General features: G+C 45.3%; 1 protein-coding gene across 7 annotated transcripts in view; it reads left to right on the forward strand.

The window, feature by feature from the left end:
- LOC121569141 (microtubule-associated protein 4) overlaps positions 1-22,769 on the forward strand; it is a 143,914-nt gene that overhangs the window by 59,758 nt on the left and 61,387 nt on the right. For all 7 annotated transcript variants that reach the window (XM_041879817.2, XM_041879814.2, XM_041879816.2 and 4 more), the window contains 4 exons: positions 7,596-7,709; positions 8,378-8,467; positions 9,756-9,884; positions 19,855-21,216. In XM_041879817.2, the coding sequence (XP_041735751.2) occupies positions 7,596-7,709; positions 8,378-8,467; positions 9,756-9,884; positions 19,855-21,216 (1,695 nt within the window). The remainder of the gene's footprint in view (positions 1-7,595; positions 7,710-8,377; positions 8,468-9,755; positions 9,885-19,854; positions 21,217-22,769) is intronic.

Raw genomic sequence — 22,769 nt, forward strand, 5'->3', positions numbered from 1 at the left:
CCCGCTGTCTCCTATCTCCTGCATTAGCCCTCTGACTTAGATATAAAATATTAGATAAGATTTGGGTTAAAATAAATTAGTGCAGCCCGCACTGACAAAAATCAATATGTTGAACTAATCCGGATTTTCTGTATCCAGGTATACATGTAACTGCCAAAATAAAGGAAACACTTGAGTAAATGAGGGTTACAAAGTATATTGAAAGCAGGTGCTCCCACACAGGTGTGGTTCCTGAGTAAATTAAGCAATTAACCTCCCATCATGCTTAGGGTCATGTATAAAAATGCCCAGTTGCCCATTATTCTGGCTACCAGGGCTAGAAGAAGAGATCTCAGTGACTTTGAAAGAGGGGTCTCAAAGGAGCATAGTGGGTTTAAAGTGTGTGTGTGTGTGTGTGTGTGTGTGTGTGTGTGTGTGTGTGTGTGTGTGTGTGTGTGTGTTTCAGTCACCAGATCTCAACCCAATTAAACACTTATGGGAGATTCTGGAGCGGGGCTTTAGACAGCGTTTTCCACTACCATCAACATAGCCTATTTATTGCCTTACCTCCATAACTTGCTACATTTGCACACACTGTATATATATTTTCTGTTGTATTTTTTGACTTTATGTTTTTTACCCCATATGTAACTCTGTGTTGTTGTTTTTATCGCACTACTATGCTTTATCTTGGCCAGGTCGCAGTTGTAAATGAGAACTTGTTCTCAACTGGCTTACCTGGTTAAATAAAGGTGAAATAAAAATAAAATAAAAAATAACACCAAATGATGGAATTTCTTGTGGAAGAATGCTGTGGCATCTCCAATAGAGTTCCAGACTATTGTAGAATCTATGCCAAGGTGCATTGAAGCTGTTCTGGTGGCTCGTGGTAGCCCAATGCCGTATTAAGACATGTTATGTTGGTGTTTCCTTTATTTTGGCATTTACATGTACGTCCATATTGATTTAGAGTTGAGCTGACTGACTTCTCAATCGAATGTCTTTACCATATTGTCTATAGGGGCTTATCTCTGAGGATCAGTCACCTGTTATCACATCTTTGCCCACTTCTGACCACTTTCCTTTATCTATGATTTACAGTACCACCCCTCTCCATTCAATCTACTAACTCACCCAGGATGACTCCCTCCACTCAGCACAGATGTGTGTCTTTACAGATGATGGTGAAATGCGTTCTATAATTTCTGACCTAAATGGACTTAATTTCCCAGGGATTTTATTCCCTCTGATTTATTTGTAGAATGTTTCAAAGCCTTCCAAATGATATAACTGCTCAGCCTTAATCCTTAGGCTAACCACTGGGAAGATCAATGGTGCTGCTGCTAACAGGGTTCTATATGGGCAGCTAGACACTGGCTGCTTTACAGACAGGGGCAGGCACGCACATACACACACTATACACACACGCGGCTCAGCATTCAGCTTTGTTCTGACTGTGCGTGTGTGTGTGCATCTGTGTGTGTGTGTGTGTGTGTGTGTGTGCTATTCCAGAGGGATTGACATCAAAAGCTGCAGGGTAGCTATTATAAAACCCAGAGCTGTGATCTAATGACTGGTCTGGACCCTGCAGCCGTGGACCGCATGTGTCATCCTGTCTGACCGCAAAATAGCAATCCTCTTCTATTTTCATGCATTTATGTGGTTTTAGCTCTTTTGTGCCTTTTTCTTTTGTTTGAAATTTGAATGTACTATACATTTTCTTTTTTATTTGCGTTGTTATAAGGACAATTCAACACAATATCAACATTTATCAGACATTTGCACATCTGTTGGAGGTGGAACTATCTCCCCCCGAACCCTGGGGGGCTCCCCTCGTCCCTCGCCCTGTCTTGCCGGCGTGTGTACCCAGCATGTGGAAATCCGACTGGGGATAAGGAGGGGGGAAAGCTGGGGTCAGCTGGAGGACAACACTGTGGAGTTAGCCAAGTTAGCGTAGCCTAGCATAGTCTTCTGCCCAGCTGTGTGGCACAGGGCTAATCCTGACACTTCCACTGCTCTGTCATTTTGTTTTGCTCTGCCTTCCTTACCACCCAGTCGTTGATCACATAACACATTACAACCACAGAGGAATTGTACAGAGGTTTTGAAATGTTCTGTCCACACACTAAGTTGGGCTCAAAATAGTGGGCTGAATAATTAATATTTATATATTTCTTATGACTATTATGAGAATGGCAGGATTTGCAATGGGAGTACTCAAAACCAAAGCCATGTTGCTGAGTCCTATTTAGATATATGCATTTCAGTGTTTCCCCTATATTCATTTAACAGTGGCGGGCCGCCGCTGCTAAATTGTTGTCGCAACTCCAAGACATATGAGGTAAAAAAATAAACATTGACAGTGTAAGCGACTAAAACCAGATATAAAGTATGTAGAAAAGATAAAGGAGCTTTATGGCTGCAGTTAAAAGCAGAGCCTAGCACTCTTTAGATGTTATGTCACAGAACATCCATTTGAAATGTAACACCTTAAAAGGCTCTCTAATGTACATACAGTGTCTACTGCACATGGGCGTACCAGAATGTCACTGGGTTGTGATTGAGATTGAAGTGGTGATTGTGTCACACCCATACGTACACATTGAGGGACTTTATCTCTCCAACTCTGACAGCGAGTGCAATTGGCCTTGTAAGATGCTGCCTGCTCAGCTGAACCATGACAGGGATATACTGTATATATAGACGCCATACACACTGAGAACCTCTGCCCAGAGAAACAGCAGCAGTAATCTAGGTCAGACAGAGCCATAGAGTATGCTAGGAGCTGGGGAGAGAGAGAGGGATGGAAAGAGGGGCAGAGAGATGAAGGAAAGGAGGGATGAAACTCCAGGCAAAGGCATCCAAAGGTTCACTGCTCTTCTTACTTGGCCAGAAAGCCCTTAATTATGGTGTACCAATCTTTTTATTTTATTTTTTTATTTTTTATTTTTTATTACAATTTCTCTTCGGGGGGAATGGATCAGCTTAATATTGCAGATAGATTGTATATTCTATCAATGTAATTGTCTGCATCACTTCCAATCCCCCATGTTTTGTTTTTTTTTGTATACAGGTAAAAGTCAGTAAATTAGAATATTTTGAAAAACTTGATTTATTTCAGTAATTGCATTCAAAAGGTGTAACTTGTACATTATATTTATTCATTGCACACAGACTGATGCATTCAAATGTTTATTTCATTTAATTTTGATGATTTGAAGTGGCAACAAATGAAAATCCAAAATTCCGTGTGTCACAAAATTAGAATATTACTTAAGGCTAATACAAAAAAGGGATTTTTTAGAAATGTTGGCCAACTGAAAAGTATGAAAATGAAAAAATATGAGCATGTACAATACTCAATACTTGGTTGGAGCTCCTTTTGCCTCAATTACTGCATTAATGCGGCGTGGCATGGAGTCGATGAGTTTCTGGCACTGCTCAGGTGTTATGAGAGCCCAGGTTGCTCTGATAGTGGCCTTCAACTCTTCTGCGTTGTTGGGTCTGGCATTCTGCATCTTCCTTTTCACAATACCCCACAGATTTTCTATGGGGCTAAGGTCAGGGAGTTGGCTGGCCAATTTAGAACAGAAATACCATGGTCCGTAAACCAGGCACGGGTAGATTTTGCGCTGTGTGCAGGCGCCAAGTCCTGTTGGAACCTGAAATCTCCATCTCCATAGAGCAGGTCAGCAGCAGGAAGCATGAAGTGCTCTAAAACTTGCTGGTAGACGGCTGCGTTGACCCTGGATCTCAGGAAACAGAGTGGACCGACACCAGCAGATGACATGGCACCCCAAACCATCACTGATGGTGGAAACTTTACACTAGACTTCAGGCAACGTGGATCCTGTGCCTCTCCTGTCTTCCTCCAGACTCTGGGACCTCGATTTCCAAAGGAAATGCAAAATTTGCTTTCGTCAGAAAACATGACTTTAGACCACTCAGCAGCAGTCCAGCTCTTTTTTTCCTTAGCCCAGGTGAGACGCTTTTCGCACTGTTTCTTGGTCAACAGTGGCTTGACACGAGGTATGCGGCAGTTGAAACCCATGTCTTTCAAGCGTCTCTTGGTGGTGGATCTTGAAGCCCTGACTCCAGCAGCTGTCCACTCCTTGTGAATCTCCCCCACATTTTTGAATGGGTTTTTTTTCACAATCTTGACTAGGGCGCGGTGATCCCTATCGCTTGTACACTTTTTCTGACCACAGTTTTTCCTTCCCTTTGCCTCTCTATTAATGTGTTTGGACACAGAGCTCTGAGAACAGCCAGCCTCTTCTGCAATAACCTTTTGTGTCTTTCCCTCCTTGTGCAATGTGTCGATGGTCGCCTTTTGGACAGCTGTCAAATCTGAAGTCTTCCCCCATGTTTGTGTAGGCTTCAGAACTGGACTGAGAGACCATTTAAAGCCCCTTTGCAGGTGTTTTGAGTTAATCAGCTGATTAGTTTGTGGCACCAGGTGTCTTCAAAATGTAACCCTTACACAATATTCTAATTTTGTGACACACGGAATTTTGGATTTTCATTTGTTGCCACTTCAAATCATCAAAATTAAATGAAATAAACATTTGAATGCATCAGTCTGTGTGCAATGAATAAATATAATGTACAAGTTACACCTTTTGAATGCAATTACTGAAATAAATCAAGTTTTTCAAAATATTCTAATTTACTGACTTTTACCTGTATATATATTCCCCTTTATTACTTTTCAACCCCACCATCCTTTCCCTACTTGGAGTAAATTAGTGAACAACAATGCCCAGGCCTCTACTTCCGGTCTATACTTACTATCTACACCTTATGGACAGAGTTAATTTTACAATAATTCTATTATATATATATATATATATATATATATATATATATATATATATATATATATATATATATATATATATATATATATATATATATATATATATACACATACATATATATATATATATATATATATATATATATATATATATATATATATATACCTATATACTTATTATGGACACAGTATGCTTACATTATTAGCTATCTTTGTTATTATTTGTTGTTATTTGTTATTAGTCCCATCCTTCAACTCTATTCAATACCTCCCATCTATCTCTTAACACCATCCATATAGGATTTCTATTTGCCATATATATTTCAACCGTACTGTGATGTTTTACAAAAGTTCTGAACCTTTCTATTCTCATTGCTTCTACAGATTTTGAATTAAAAATAAAAAAAATTGCTAAAAGTATTATTATATTATTGATTGATTGACTATGACTTTTCAGATCACCCAGTAATGCTATCTGCAAGGTTAGTTCCAGGTAAATATTGCAATCCTTTAGCCATTCCTGGACCTGTGTCCAAAAACAAGCTACAAATGGACAGAACCAAAACAAATGATCTAATGATTCTGTCTCTTCACAGCAAAATCTGCAGAGCTGGGAAGATTGTATCCCCCATATAAATAACATTCTATTGGTAGCAAGAATTTTATATAATAATTTAAATTGAAAGATTCTAATTTTTGAATCCGGTGTCGTTTTGCGTGTCAGTTCATAAACACTATGCCATGGGATCGGAACGTCAAAGATCTCTTCCCAACTATTTTGCAATCTATATGGGACGGCTGTCAATCCTTTGGTCCTTAAGTGAAACTGATATACTTTTTTATTTATCACAGTTTTCCTTAACCAATTATGTTATTTAATGCAAGGCCGACAGACAAGTTCCAATGGTGTACCAATCTTTCACCCCTCCCTCGCTGTCTGGGGCCCCTTCATTTTTGCCCTGTTTTGTTTTTCCCAATGCCCTTAAACAACCCCATTGTGTTCAGTTGGGCTGGCGTATTTCAATAGCTAACAGCTTGTTGACTGAACAATGGGAGGGCATGCAGCCTTGCTCCCCACACTGGGTTCCGGGGGCAAGCTGATACGAGTGCTACATGACTTGGTATATTTGGGTCCAGACGCCCACACACCCCCAGTCTGAAGTTGATTTACTTAGTGATGTGTGTGAATTCTGGAGTGTTGGGCTGCCTGGAGCTGTCAGTGTCCCGCTGTTACGGATGCTTTCTTGATCCTTGATCAACCCACCCAGGCCTTTCTCTCCTCTGGGTTGTCCTCAACGCTCCCTTGCCTCGCATCTTCACAAAGATCCACGCACTGTCCTCTTATCCAAAGATCCAAGCACTGTCCTCTTATCCAAAGATCCAAGCACTGTCCTCTTATCCAAAGATCCAAGACCTGTCCTCTTATCCAAAGATCCAAGCACTGTCCTCTTATCCAAAGATCCAAGCACTGTCCTCTTATCCAAAGATCCAAGACCTGTCCTCTTATCCAAAGATCCAAGCACTGTCCTCTTATCCAAAGATCCAGCACTGTCCTCTTATCCAAAGATCCAAGCACTGTCCTCTTATCCAAGCATAAACCTCTTACTGTGTCACCGCTTTTCTTAACATTAATTTATTAGTTCTGCCGACCATTCTAGATCTCCAAGCCCCCTGAGTGGCCTGTCCCAGTTCCATGGGGAGAGGCTCATGAGACACGCCTCATCACGACCTGGAGGCATTCAGACCCGGTCTTGTTCGGTTCATCTCATCTGAGCTTTCGGAGTATCTCATTGTGTTGCTCAGTTATCTTGACTATGGCTTTACAGTGTGAGAATGAAAGCTGCCATTTCATAGCCATCTTCTGTGTTTTTAGTTTTTCAAACATTTTAACTTTCTTTCCCAGAAGCCAGGAATGCCCTTTTCTAGACTGCTCTGACAGATTTCAGCACCTTGGACAGTAGCACAGTACACTAGGGAAATAAGCGTCCCTCTAAACAATGTATTTGTCCTCTATCCCTTTGGCACGAAGTCCAGGGAGCAAACATAAAAAGCACCAGCCTATTCTTCTTTCCTCTCGCCTCTGCAATGTTAACAGCCTCTCTGATTCTACTCTTTGTGTCTGCTGTTGTCTCACTGAATAGGCTTGTATATTATTGAGCACTGAGACACACACACGCACATGCACAACAACATGTGAGGACACATGGAAGTTCAAATCCCCCCCGCCTGCCCCCCTCCGTCTCCTACTGTCTAGCTTTTGGAACTGGCAGTGCTGTGTTTGTGACTTTGGGTGTCGTCCTGTCCACCCCCGTCACTGTCATCCTCAATGGAGCTGCATGGGTACAGAGGGAGGCGGGTGGGACGGGGGGGACGGGGGTTTGGGAGAGTGCCGCTCTCCCACAGCGGCCAAATAATAGCCACATCGGATCAGACGACCAGGCGGAGGGCCTAGATAGTAGAGTCAGGATCCAGAGGCAGGAGGGCAGGACAGAGGTGGGAGGACAGGGGGACAGAACCAGTCACAGACGGGGAGGAGTGACCACGGCCCAGGCTACTACAGCCACAGATTAGAACAGAGCTACTGCTTACACAGAGATACAGCTGAGACTGCACTTGAAATAAAGGGGGGAAAGGATTACCAATATCAAATGCTGTTTTAGATTTAACAGGCTTGATATATCTTTATTTAGAGGACAAATTACTGCAGAGTGAGTAAGTGTGTGTTTTGCTGTACAGGTAGTGGGCGGGTGCGATGTGTTGCCAGAGGGTGGAACTAATGTGAGGTGTTCTGTGTTTCCAGTTACTGCAGGTTCTAAAGTGACACCTGGGGGACAGATGGCAGCGTCACGCCCAGAACCACAGGGGGAAGTGCGTCCCAATTCGGCAGAGCAGCAGGTCTTTGCAGCCCTCTCAGGTAAGAGACCTGATGCTGCACTATTTCATAATGTTTACCCTGAAGTATATCTCATATATTGATTTGGAGAGCTAGTAGAGATCTGAACTCAACTCCTACAGGTGTGACTGAAGTGATGTGTTGTTCACCCTTAAAGAGATTATTGTGCTGTCTCAACTCCTACAGGTGTGACTAAAGTGATGTGTTGTTCAGTCTTAAAGAGAGTATTGTTCTGTCTCAACTCCTACAGGTGTGACTGAAGTGATGTGTTGTTCAGTCTTAAAGAGAGTATTGTTCTGTCTCAACTCCTACAGGTGTGACTGAAGTGATGTGTTGTTCAGTCTTAAAGAGAGTATTGTTCTGTCTCAACTCCTACAGGTGTGACTGAAGTGATGTGTTGTTCACCCTTAAAGAGAGGACAGTTCTGCATTTTCAGTGTTCAGTTTGTGGTGGAGGGTCTCATGCTTAGTCTACTCACACCCACCTCTCTCTCTCTCTCTCTCTCTCTCTTTGCCTCTCCATCTGTGGATTTGTCTGCTTCCATTTACTTCTCTCTGATCCTTCATTACTCATGCCCTTTTCTCTGCCCCCCCCTCTTTTGATCTCCTCTTCCTTCCATCTATCTCTCTCCCTCTCTCTCTCGCTCCCTCTATCTCGCTCCCCCTATCTCGCTCCCTCTATCTCTCCAGGCTCCATGGCTGGCATCCCTGATCAGTGGAGCTCCCAGCTCAACAACCAGCCCCAGATGATGGACAGTGGACTGATGGGAGATTCTTCAGGTGGAGTCTTTGATTGAATTGTCAATACTTGAGCAACACACATCCTACATCTTCTTGTCAGAGTAATACCATCCATTACAAGCTACTTATGTCTCTAGATTCCTCGATATGAGGAATTCTTTGTAAATCGATAAGTAGAGCGCCGTCATATATTAAATGGATGATGTACGTTCTTTTGATCATGTCATAATTGGCTATGCAGATTTTCATGATTTCCCATTTTGAACTTCAAATGACGTTTAGTCACACAATAAGAATGTGTGTAAGCTAAAAAAATAAATATTGTAAACTTGTAATACATTACATAGACTATGCAATGAGTATGAACTCGGTGGCCATTAAACTGAGCACACTGATTTGCCACATTGGTGGCTTGGGAGTTGTGACTGGCCTGATTTGTTATGGGCTGAGTTGAGTTGTGCCTTTACGATGCCAGCCTCGGCAGATACAGCCCCGCCACAACCTTTGTCATCTCAGTGCTACTGAATCACTGCTGAAAGGCTAGTCACTTGAAGACACACACAAAAGGAAACACGCATGCACAGACACACACACTCAGGCAGACACATGCATACACACACACAAACAGTAGCTGTGAATCCCCACGAGGAACCAGATGGATGTCATTTTGAAGGGGTTAGTGGGTGTTTTGTCTGAGTCATTGCTTTATGACTTCAATCGATGTGTCAGAGCCTCATTCTCCCCCCAAGTTCTCTAGCCAACTGCCACCGACATGGAATTCTCATTACCGTGTCACTTCCTCTCTGTCTGTGACTTTTCCACTGCACTTGCCTCAGAAGGTGTTACGAGGCGGTCCTCACTCAGGAGAATGCCCCTCGTTGATGAATAGAAGTCCATTTAGCGGGGCCCATTTTCAAATGTCTCCGTCCCTCGTTTCTGTTTCTGAAAGGCTTCATTCTATCAGTAATCATCTTTTTAACTTTCCTCAATGAGCTCTCTGGATTGACAACGGCTCATTCCATCTGTCTGTGTTATGATTTATGTTCAACCTATTCATTGGCCCGTCTGAGGTTGATCTAAGCTCTGATTGCTACTGCTCTGTGTGACATTTGTCTGACTCTGTATCAGGATCAATTTGAAGAGGTTCTGGGCCCGTATTCACAAAGCACCTCAGACTAGAAGTGCTGATCAAGAATCGGTTTTGCCTTTTAGATTATAATGAATATGATTAAATGGATGGAGTGGGGTTTGATCCTAGATCAGCACTCCTACTCTGAGATCCTTTGTGAATACAGGTGCTGATTGCTTCTTTGTGTCTGTGTGACAGGTTTCTCCCAGCCTGCCATGGGGATGGAGATGGGGTTAGCTCCACTATCGGCAGAGAGGCCTCCCAGCATCGCAGAGCCCCAGAAGCCCCCACCTCAGGCAGCCAACACACCCAAGGACATGTCTGCAGGTAAAAGGAAACACACATTAAGACACACATGACTATGACTATCAGTAACAGTGCCTATACTGAAGTGTCTATCTCAGTACCTAGTTCAGTAACTGTCAGTACCTATCAACATCTTTAGCCAGCTCTTAAGGCCTATGTGTATGTATTTGTGTCTGTCTGTCTGCCTCTCTTCCTGTTGGCATGGATGTGTGGCATTTGTGGAAGTCATTGTGCACACTAGAGGGTGTATTTCCGTCAGTGCACACAAGGGGGCTCTATTTAGCTCAGCTGGTAGAGCACGGCGCTTGTAACGCCAGGGTAGTGGGTTCGATCCCCGGGACCACCCATACACAAAAATGTTTGCACGCATGACTGTAAGTCGCTTTGGATAAAAGCGTCTGCTAAATGGCATATTATTATTATTATTATTATTATTATTATTATTATTATTATTATTTATTTCCAAACATTAAACAAAAATAATGCTAACAAAGTACTAGCGAATTCCCATAGCGGACGCTAGCTAAATGCTAACAAGTGCAAGTGAACTTAAACAAATTGCAAGGATAGACACTCCAGCTCCAAAAGTTGTACAAGTATCTAAAAAAAGTTTGTTGCACGCACAAAACAAATATTCGACTGCAGGGATCTTGATCCATGAGGGGATTGATTGTCTCTGCTGTAACCAAGAAGCTTGATCTCGCAAGCTAGTCATTTAACTAGCAAGTTAGCAGACCAAATGCATAGCTGGAGCCCTGAGCTGGAGAGAATTTATTTGTCACATCTTAGATAGTTAAACTTTAGTTAAAAGATATTTAGCTGGCAAACATTAGTAGTAAAGTTCAAGTATAACTTGATCACCTCTCTTGCGCTGCACAACAGTGGATCGTCACATCACAAAGGCTCCTGTTTGCTCCTTGCGCTCTTTGTAAAGAAACATACCATGTGACTACCTCAATCAGCTGCTTTGGGGAACTGCTTCATAATGAAAATAAATGCGACAAGCGAAAAAAAAATGCCATTTTCTTTATCTATTAAACTAGTCCACAAGTTCACTGCAGTTATTTCTTTCAAAATAACAACTATTTCCCCCTAATTGTTTTTGGTATACAGTGCATTTGGAAAGTATTCAGACTCCTTCACTTTTTCCACATTTTGTTACGTTACAGCCTTATTCTAAAATGGATTAAATAGTTTTTCCCCCCTCATCAATCTACACACAATACCATATAATTACAAATAAAAAAATGAAATTTCACATTTACATGAATACTCAGACCCTTTACTCAGTACTTTGTTGAAGCACCTTTAGCAGCGATTACAGCCTTGAGTCTTTTTGGTTATGACACTACAAGTTTGGCACACCTGTATTTGAGGAGTTTCTCCCATTCTTCTCTGCAGATCCTCTCAAGCTGTCAGGTTGGATAGGGAGCGTCACTGCACAGCTATTTTCAGGTCTCTCCAGAGATGTTAGATCGGGTTCAAGTCCGGGCTCTGACTGGGCCACTCAAGGACATTCAGAGACTTGTCACAAAGCCACTCCTGTGTTGTCTCGGCTGTGTGCTTAGGGTCATTGTCCTGTTGGATGGTGAACCTTCGCCCCAGTCTGAGGTCCTGATCGCTCTGGAGCAGGTGATGAGTGTTACCTGGTTTCCAGACGTGACGCTTGGCATTCAGGCTAAAGAGTTCAATCTTGGTTTCATCAGACCAGAGAATCTTGTTTCTCATGGTCTGAGTCTTTTAGGTGCCTTTTGGCAAACTCCAAGCGGGCTGTCGTGCCTTTTACTGAGGAGTGGCTTCCGTCTGGCCGCTCTACCATAAAGGCCTGATTGGTGGAGTGCTGCACAGATGGTTGTCCTTCTGGAAGGATCTCCCATCTCCACAGAGGAACTCTGGAGCTCTATCAGAGTGACCATTGGGTTCTTGGTCAACTCCCTGACCAAGGCCCTTCTCCCCCGATTACTCAGTTTGAACAGACAGCCAGCTCTAGGAAGAGTCTTGGTGGTTCCAAACTTCTTCCATTTAAGAATGATGGAGGCCACTGTGTTCTTGGACCTTCAATTCCCCAGATCTATGCCGTGACACAATCCTGTCTCGGAGCTCTACGGACAATTTCTTTGACCTCATGGCTTGGTTTCTGCTCTGACATGCAACGTCAGCTGTGGGACCTTATATAGACAGGTGTGTGCCTTTCCAAATCATGTCCAATCATTTGAATTTACCACAGGTGGACTCCAATCAAGTTGTAGAAACATCTCAAGGATGATCAATGTAAACAGGATGCACCTGAGCTCAATTTCGAGTCTCATAGCAAAGGGTCTGAATACTTACAGTTGAAGTCGGATGTTTACATACACCTTAGCCAAATACATTTAAACTCAGTTTTTCACAATTCCTGACATTTAATCCTAGTAAAAATTCCCTTTCTTAGGTCAGTTAGGATCACCACTTTATTTTAAGAATGTGAAATGTTAGAATAATAGTAGAGAGAATGATTTATTTCAGCTTTTATTTATTTCATCACATTCCCAGTGGGTCAGAACTTTACATACACTCAATTCGTATTTGGTAGCATTGCCTTTAAATTGTTTAAATTGGGTCAAATGTTTCGGGTAGCCTTCCACAAGCTTCCCACAATAAGTTGGGTGAATTTTGACCCATACAGCTGGTGTAACTGAGTCAGGTTTGTAGGCCTCCTTGCTCGCACACGCTTTTTCAGTTCTGCCCACAAATGTTCTATAGGATTGAGGTTAGGGCTTTGTGATGGCCACTCCAATACCTTGACTTTGTTGTCCTTAAGCCATTTTGCCACAACTTTGGAAGTATGCTTGGGGTCATTGTCAATTTGGAAGACCCATTTGCGACCAAGCTTTAACTTCCTGACTGATGTCTTGAGATGTTGCTTCAATATATCCACATAATTTTCCTTCCTCATGATGCCATCTATTTTGTGAAGTGCACCAGTCCCTCCTGCAGCAAAGCACCCCCACAGCATGATGCTGCCACCCCCGTGCTTCACGGTTGGGATGGTGTTCTTCGGCTTGCAAGTGTCCCCTTTTTCTTCCAAACATAACGATGGTCATTATGGCCAAACAGTTATATTTTTGTTTCATCAGACCAGAGGACATTTCTCCAAAAAGTACAATCTTTGTGCAGTTGCAGACCGTAGTCTGGCTTTTTTATGGCGGTTTTGGAGCAGTGGCTTCTTCCTTGCTGAGCGGCCTTTCAGGTTATGTCGATATAGGACTTGTTTTACTCTGGATATAGATACTTTTATACCTGTTTCCTCCAGCATCTTCACAATGTCCTTTGCTTTTGTTCTGTGATTGATTTGCACTTTTCCCACCAAAGTACGTTCATCTCTAGGAGACAGAAAGCGTCTCCTTCCTGAGCGGTATGACGGCTGCGTGGTCCCATTGTCACACCCTGGCTAATGGACTCTATTTGTTGAGCCAGAGTGTGTTTGTTCTATGTGGGTATGTCTATGTTGGGGGTTCTAGTTAGTCTGTTTCTATGTTTGACTGAGTGACTCCCAATCAGAGGCAACGAGTGTCAGCTGTGTGCTGGTTGTCTCTGATTGGGAGCCATATTTAACTGTCTGTGTTTCACTTTGTGTTTGTGGGTTTTTGTTCCGTGTTCGGTCAGTGTCACCGTGGACTTCACGAGTCGTGTATTTGTTTTGTTTAGTGTGCTTTTTATCGCTGTCGATAATAAAGATCACCATGTTCGTGCAACACGCTGCGTATTGGTCTACTCACTCCTACGACGATCGTGACAGAAAAACCCACCAAAACGGGACCAAGCAGTGTGAAGAGGAGAGAGGAAGGACCTGGGATCAGTGGAGTAGGAGTTTCGACTGGGCCCCGCTAAGTGAAGAGAAGAGGGGCTGGTCTATGGAGCAGTGGATTAAAAGTCTTGACTGGGCCAAGCCAAGTGAAGAGCAGAGAGGTTGGACTTGGAAGCAGTGGGGTGAGAGTCTGGCGAGAACTAGGGGAGGCCTGGTCCACGGGGAGGAGAGAACCCCAGAAAAATTTTTAGGGGGGCTCACGACGTGGACGACGGGGCAGCAGGAGGCCGCGATGGAGGCGGTCCAGCGGGTGTGCAGAGGAGGCCGCCAGGTTAAGGGGGGCCACTGGTCACAGAGGAGAGGGAAAAGTGTGGAGGCACGGCGAGAGGTACTGGGGTGTGTTACCAGTCCGGTCCGGCCTGTTCCTGATCCCTGCGTAGGGCCAGTGGTGTGTGTCCCCAGTACGGTCCGGCCTGTTCCTGTTCCTCGCATCGAGCCTGTGGTGCGTGTCGTCAGCCCGGCCCGGCCTGTTCCTGCTTCCCGCACCGAGCCTATGGTGCGCGTCGCCAGCCCGGCCCGGCCTGTTCCTGCTCCCTGCACCAAACCTACGGGGTGCGTCGCCAGCCCAGCCCGGCCTGTTCCTGCTCCACGCACCAAGCCTACGGTGTGCGTCGCCCGGCCTGTTCCTGCTCCACGCACCAAACCTACGGTGCGAGTCGTCAGCCTGGTCCAGCCTGTTCCTGCCACTCGCACCAAGCCAGGGGTGCGAGTCGTCAGCCTGGTCCAGAACGTTCCTGCTACTCGCACCAAGCCAGGGGTGCGAGTCGTCAGTCCGGTGAGGCCCGTTCGGCCCACGCACCAAGCCAGGGGTGCGAGTCGTCAGTCCGGTGAGGCCCGTTCCGGCTCCACGCACAAAGCCAGGGGTGCGAGTCGTCAGCCCGGTCCGGCCCGTGGCTGCTCCACGCACCAGGCCAGGGGGTGCGCATCGTCAGCCAGGTCCGGTCCTTTCCTGCCTCACGCGCCAAGCCAGGGGGTGCGCGTGCTGTCTGTCCGGCACAACCCGTGCCTGGGTCACCGGTGCCTAATCAGGTACCGGTCAACGGCTCCACAACGGAGCTGAAGCTAGCCGCTCCTGCTACGTCCAGGTCAGCTCCAGCCAGCGGGACCAGACCGGACCAGGGGCGCTATGGGGGGTTTATTGGAGGGTGGTGGGCAAGCCCGAGCCAGAACCGCCGCCAGAGGTATGCCCACCCAGCCCTCCCCTGTTTTGCGTTTTTGAGGCGCGGTCGCAGTCCGCGCCTTTAGGGGGGGGTACTGTCACACCCTGGCTAATGGACTCTATTTGTTGAGCCAGAGTGTGTTTGTTCTATGTGGGTATGTCTATGTTGGGGGTTCTTGTTAGTCTGTTTCTATGTTTGACTGAGTGACTCCCAATCAGAGGCAACGAGTGTCAGCTGTGTGCTGGTTGTCTCTGATTGGGAGCCATATTTAACTGTCTGTGTTTCACTTTGTGTTTGTGGGTTTTTGTTCCGTGTTCGGTCAGTGTCACCGTGGACTTCACGAGTCGTGTATTTGTTTTGTTTAGTGTGCTTTTTATCGCTGTCGATAATAAAGATCACCATGTTCGTGCAACACGCTGCGTATTGGTCTACTCACTCCTACGACGATCGTGACACCCATGGTGTTTATACTTGCGTACTATTGTTTGTACAGATGAACGTGGTACCTTCAGGCGTTTGGAAATTGCTCCCAAGGATGAACCAGACTTGTGGAGGTCTACAATTTTTTTCTGAGGTCTTGGCTGATTTCTTTAGATTTTCCCATGATGTCAAGCAAAGAGGCATTGAGTTTGAAGATAGGCCTTGAAATACATCCACAGGTACACCTACAATTGACTCAAATGATGTCAATTAGCCTATCAGAAGCTTCTAAAGCCATGACATCATTTTCTGGAATTTTCCAAGCTGTTTAAAGGCACAGTCAACTTAGTGTATGTAAACTTCTGACCCACTGGAATTGTGATACAGTGAATTATAAGTGCAATAATCTGTCTGTAAACAATTGTTGGAAAAATGACTTGAGTCATGCACAAAGTAGATGTCCTAACCGACTTGCCAAAACTATAGTTTGTGGAGTGGTTGAAAAACGAGTTTTAATGACTCCAACCTAAGTGTATGTAAACTTCCGACTTCAACTGTATGTAAATAAGGTATTTCTGTTTTAAATGTTTTGTACATTTGCTAAAATTTCTAAAAACCTGTTTTCACTTTGTCATTATGGGGTATTGTGTGTAGATTGATGAGGGGAAAAAATAATTGAATCAATTTTAGAATAAGGCTGTAACGTAACAAAGTGGAAAAAGTCAAGGGGTATGAATACTTTCCGAATGCACTGTATATTTAAAAAAAATTGAGGGGGGGGATATTGACGGTATTGAAAATCATACTGTGGGTATTTCAAAATACCTCGGTATTCGGTATACCGCCCAAGCCTTGAGTGTTGCCACCAATCCTTACATGCCGATGCCATCTGTCAATCCCCGCCCATCCCCTCACCCCACTTATCTCCTCCACATAGTCTCATCCCAGTGCCACCTCCCCTTGCCAGTATACCCAGTGGCAGCCAGCCCCTACCCCTCCTCCATACCTCATGCCCAGTTCAGTTGATGAGGTCTGGATTTTGGCTGAGGGCTTATGGGCTTAGAGCACATCACCCAATCCGACCGCCAACTCTGCTCCTGTGTAGATAATCCTCACACGGGGCACCTATGGAACTTTTGTACTAATGCCCTCTCTTGTCCACTGAGGCACGCTGTGGCTAGAGCTGTGGCTGTCTCCTTCCACTCACTGGGTAGAGCCTCTGCTGGGAATACCCTACACTCCAATAGACCTCAGATGGTATAGAATACCTTATGTCATCATGTTGTGGCTATTGTCACTCAGCATTCTCATAACATACCAGGGGCCACATGGCTATAGCACAGCTGAGACCCAGTGTTATTCTACTACACAGTAGGTCAGGGGTCGGTGGGCCAAAACTGTCCCGGTAGTGTATTTTTTACCCCCTGATCTGTTCCCAAGTATTCCCACGAAAATGAAAGAGGGGCTGAATCTAGTTGCCTACCCCTGCAGTAGGTGGTCTGCACCATTTCCCACTAGCATGTTTGTGTAGGAATAGCATTTAGCTGGTGTGTGTGTGTGTGTGTGTGTGTGTGTGTGTGTGTGTGTGTGTGTGTGTGTGTGTGTGTGTGTGTGTGTGTGTGTGTGTGTGTGTGTGTGTGTGTGTGTGTGTGTGTGTGTGTGTGTGTGTGTGTGTGTGTGTGTGTGTGTGTTTAACTATACTTGCGAGGTCCAGAAGTCCCCACAAAAATAGTAAAGCAACACAAATTTCACCAACTGGGGACATTTTGTTAGTCCCCACAAGGTCAAATGCTATTCCTAGGGGGTTTAGGGTTAGTTTTAGGGTTAGGAGCTAGGGTTAAGGTTGGGTTAAGGTTAAGGTTAGGGTAAGGGTACGGGTTAGGGTTAGGTATGGGGTTAGGGAAAATAGGATTTTGAATGGGACTGAATTGTATGTCCCCACAAGGTTAGCTGCGCAAGACGTGTGTGTGTGTGTGTGTGTGTGTGTGTGTGTGTGTGTGTGTGTGTGTGTGTGTGTGTGACTAAAGGCACGCAACACTGTCTGGTACTGAATAAGTTATAGGCTGCAGACCGTTTGGAAGCCTGAGGCTGAAAGATAAACTTCACAGGCGTCTGTTCACAACCCTGCCTGTGGAAAATGATCTCCAAACTACAGAACTTGCCTGTGTAGAGAATGAATCATTTAGAACTCGATATGGGGAAACTCATTTGATCAGTACAATATCTGAATGCATCTTGCATTCATGTTTACCCCTGGAAGACTCTCCTGCTAGTGAGGGGAAAAAAGTGTCCCGTTATGACTCACCCACCCCTCTCTTGTCAGAGACACTCTAGCTCATGGGAAGAATAACAACTACCACAATAATTAACAAACAAAACATCCTCTGCTACAAAAGTCATTAAGTATTTATGTATTACAACTAAGTCAGGGTTATGTTCAGTGTCTCATGTTTCCCATGTGTTAACATTAGCCTAGCATGCTAGCTAAGCGTGTCTGCGCTGAACAGAGTTGTGAGGGTAAGGGCTTGGAACCCAGTGGATCAGAAGTGCTACAGTGACCTTATACGTGCCGAACAGCACCATTGTGCTGCATTAGTCATGGAGCCAGTCACACCCCTGGAGACCTGGGGATACTGTACCACACCCTGGTTCGGTACTTCGAGAGAACCACGATGGCTACCAAGACATCCTGTTGCTGTTCATCACAGGAACAGCTTCAACAGCTCCCCAGAGCATTGAGGGAGCGGCTCTAAGTGCTCCTTCATTGTCTCTCGTCTCTGCTCTAACATACTAAGTCAGTTTCTGTCATGTGTGCTTGATTAATGTAAAATATGACCCTCGAGACAAACCTTATAGGGCACGATAAAGAGCTGCTCCATTTGGAGTTTCAGTATTCAAAAGGCTAGAGAGACAACTGGGGCAAAGTGGCCCAGCTTTATTGGGTAATCACTTCCTCTAAAACCCTTCCTCCTCCATTGCTCCATCCCTCCATTCCTCCATTCCTCCTCTCCCCAGCTTGGCAGCATGGGGCTCTAGAATTTAACTAGCTACAAGGAACAATCCAGGAAAGGAAACAATCCCATATCAATCACAACACGATTGACCGTAAATGTAATGTCAAAATGTAGATTTCCACCTAAAAAGACAAATCCAAAAGTAATTATTTGTCATGAGAGTGCCATAAACAATACCTACTGTAGTAATGCTTATACCAATAAAAATATTAAAATCTCACCTTTCTGGTAAAAATTGTCATAAATTGCTGAGGTGTAGTCACTTTTGAGGACACCAGCTCAATTACACAGTACAGATACTGTATCATAAAAGTATGAAAATATAGAAAATCATATACGATTTCTTTCCTATTTAACAAAAGTGGGGGAAGAGGGCTTGAAATGATTGAATGCTTTCTAAATATAGTAACAATCAAATACTAAACAACTGACTATAATATTTTACCTTGTTTATTATATATAAATATCATCATACTTTGTGACAGTACAAAATTGGCACCATTTCATATAACTGACGACAGAGCATTTTCGGCCCAGCGTCCTCTGAGCGGCGCAAAGACGTCATTCAAATGCCTGCCCACCCGTTACAACTTCAGCTTTAAGCACAATGATTTTGTCCTTCTGTGACCAAGGGAGTGGTCTAGTTTCAATACTGCAAAATCATTTTGTTTCGTTTCATGTTGAGAGCTCTAAATCCATATAAGAACATCACAGCAAGATGAGACTGCTTTTGCTGCAATCGCTAGTCTACCGTTTCATATGCCGTATTGTAGGCGGAGCTGCAAGGTTCACAGGCAGAGGAAATGTGTTCTTTGTCTGGATAGGCCAGAAAATGTGGCACGTCGCACCCTATTAAAATGAGGTGTCAGATTAAACATATTGCATCTCAAATTAAAGCAGAGGGCGGCATGTGAAGTGGGACAACCAGAGCCTTCACAGAGTGCGCTGCAATTGATGTTGCACCGTTCACAGAGCGCTCTGTACACAAACATTTCAATGCCTATACTGTATTATAAAACTCTGTGTGTTGTCTGTGCCTGTTTCTGTGTACTTTACCAAATTGCTTTGTTTGTGTATGTATTTACTGTGTTCAATCACATCTTTCTCCTCCTCCTAAAATCTAATTCAGTACACCAGTATGTCACTAGGGTAGCACGGAGTCAGCAGCCAAAAAGCCACAGTATTACCAATCCTTCAGCATGACTATTCATTCACACAGGGGTTACTGAGGCAGCGGGCCAATGAGGATGCATGAGTGATTAGACACTCATGTTGTATTTTGAGTGTACAGTGGCAAAATTAGAAATTGCAGCTCCTACACTCCCAAAGTTCAGTTATATTGAATGGACCATCAATGAACGTCTACAGCTGTAAAGATGCACACAATATTTGTTACTACTCTCATTTCTTAGACTGCACTGTTGAACTTTTTTTTTTTTTTTTTCAAAGTAAGTGAGCCCTTTGAAGTTCATGCTTTTGTCTAGATGAGAGAGAGAGAGACTGTGTGTATGCATGCATGCTTTAAACTCTCTTCCCTCTTCACACACGAGGTGCCCTAGGCGATGGCTGGCCAGACGAGGCTTGCATTCCCACCGACCTGCCATTCACCCCCAGCGTCTCCACGGTGATCAGTCGCCATGCCAGCCACCTGGCGGCCAGCCCCGAGGACCGCCCTGACTCTGGCTGGCCCCACCGAGAGTCCTCGGCCGTGGGGGAGGAGAGGGAAAGCAACGAAGGAAACGACCGCAAACAACAGCAGAAGAAGAAGAAGAAAAGGAGGCCCCGGGACGACGTGTACGACCTGGTGGAGAACAGGGGCCACCTGGAGGCTCAGGCTGAGAACACACCCCTGTCAGAGGGCCACCACAGGGTCTCCCCCCGCAAGGACAGGGACAGGATAGATGGAGGCTGGGAGCGCGAAGAGCCAGGGAGAAGTGGAGGCAGGGGAAAGAGGGGCAAGAGCAGGAAGAAGCTTCCAGAAGAGTGGGGAGTCACAGCCGAGCCCTTCGTGCCCTCCTCTGCCTCCTCTGCCAATGAGCTCCCTGAAGGTGTGTTAGACCAACTAGTGCCCCCCATCACCCATTCCCAGCCCCTGGAGAACCCCTACTCCAACATGGAACTGAGTCCAGCCAGTGAGGAGTTCTACCCAGACGAGGGCCTCATCCCTCCATCTCTCACCCAGGACCTGCTCTCTCTCACAGCTCCCACCTCCCCTCCGTCGGCCCGGGGCTGTGAGCTCCTGCCCACCGCCCCCATCTCCATGCCCACCAGTCAGGGAGACTTCTCGCCGAAGTGCACCTTCCCCATGGCCCCACGTCCAGGAGACCCATTCACCGCTAGCTACCAAGACCTGCTCATGGATACGGAGAACGCCAAAGAGGCTTTCTCCACAACCTTTCCCCTAGATTCCCCAGTTCATCAGTCGGGGGTCAATGTGGTGTTTGATCATGACACCCCCATGCAGGATGTCCATATGAAATATGCCTTAAGTTTAAGCCCCACCCACCAACCAGATCGTGACCTATCCCCATTGGAGAAGTTCAGTGAGCTCACAGCGACCGCTCCCCCTTTCTCCCCCTCCGACAGCTCCTGGCTCATCAACGACTCCCACTTCAACAACGACTCCTTTGAGTTCAGTGACATCACTCCAGGGCGCCCCCTACCTCTGGGCCTGGCCTTCGACACACCCAGCCCAGCCCCCCTCCGCTCCCCCAAAACCATACCCGAATTCCACCCCAAAGAGGGCAAATCCCCACCACAGAAGATAACCAAGAAGTCCCAATCCTCCTCCTCCTCTTCCACCAAAAGCCCCACCTCCCCGGGGTCTGGTCTGAACCCCGCTGCCAAGCCCTTCTTCCCCAGCTTTGCCGACCTCACGGAGCCCCTGGTGGTGGTGGCCCCCATGTCTGAAGGTTTGTTGCAGTGGCGTGTGCTCTCCACTAGGGGGATTGGAGGATTGGAGGAGTAGCCCCATACCTTGCATGGGCATGTGGTGCTAAGGCTGGGCTGGGACCGACCCAATAGCCCAGTCTAGACAGCCTGACTGACTAACATATAGGCTCCCCGAAAAGATGCACTCTGTCCGAGGGGCTTGGGTTTTTGGGGGGTTTCCTCTCACCCACAAGGCACTGCTGCGTCTGGGCAGTGCTGGAGTGTTCTCATTAACCCTGTGTGGTCAAGGGTGCGCTACTAACCACCACAGACACTCACCACACACAGCGTCAACAGTTTCCCCAGCACTTTCTTTCATAACCAAACCTCTCTCTCTCTCTCTCCCTTCCTTCCTGCTGTATCCAGGTGTCTCTGATAACAGTCTAGTGTGTGTCTACTGGACCTCCATGACTCGTCTTTGTCTCCTCTGTGTTGAATTAACATTGGTTTCCTTGTCTTCTTCTCTTTAGCTAACATTTCTTCCAGAGAGGAGCCTCTAAACAGTTCTCTGTGGATGTTTTGTCCAAACCGCTGCAGTGCATGACCACTCTCTAACCAAAGCATGCCTGAAGGAATGTACACTCCAATCAGATTCTCATAATCTCCTTCTCTCTTTCCATGTCCTGCCGATTTGCATGTCCCTTTTGCCTCCACGACGGCCACCCCAATAGGTGAGTCAGAAATCGTATTGATATTTTTTGGGAATAAATTGTGGGAAATAGTTTCAATACCGGGAATAATTCATATTTATCCAGAGAGTCCCGGGAAATACAGCAAAAATCAGAAGTGCCCATTTAAAGCCTTTAAATCCAAGATATGGTCACTATGGCAGGGTTCTCGCGAAATAAGAGGGGCGCTGCGCCACCATGTAAAGATTTAAGAGCAAGTGAAACTGATATTTAGTAATGATAAAGTAACTATCTTTGAATTGCGAAACAGGCTGTTCATAAATTCAGTGTTCTCATGTTCCTCAATTAATTCAGCACATTTCACCAGTGGTTCTCGACACAGAGTGCACTCAGGAAGCACAGATCGCATCCCGAGTATAACGTTGTAACAGCAGTCAAACAAAAGTCAAATGACCAAAGTTGCTAAGCTTGCTAGATAACCTCCTTCAATGAATGACAGAATATCTCCTATATTTGGCCAAATCGAGTTGATGATTATACAGATAGCAGATCAGCTCAAGCATAACCAGGAGATGAAGAGTGGAAGTAGTTTAAATATCAAGGTATCTTAACGGGGACCAATTCTGTTTAAAAAAAATCCATATCTACTCTCATTGTTGATCACACATTCTCTACCGAAGTGCTCATATGGGCAGCAAGTACGAGACAGTGCAGAGAAGCAGGTGAAATGTCATAGAGATATTTTGACATGCATAGGCGAGAGACGTGCTTTGATAATGCAACCTATCGATTACAGAATAAAGATAGGAATTTTAATGCGAGTCAGGATTTTGGGTTTCAGTGGGATTGGGACTGGATAGAAAAATAGCCTAGGCTCTAGGACAGGAGAAGGTAGAATTTTCCCT

The sequence above is a fragment of the Coregonus clupeaformis genome, chromosome 7, assembly GCF_020615455.1.
Source record: "Coregonus clupeaformis isolate EN_2021a chromosome 7, ASM2061545v1, whole genome shotgun sequence".
Classification (NCBI taxonomy): Eukaryota; Metazoa; Chordata; class Actinopteri; order Salmoniformes; family Salmonidae; genus Coregonus; species Coregonus clupeaformis.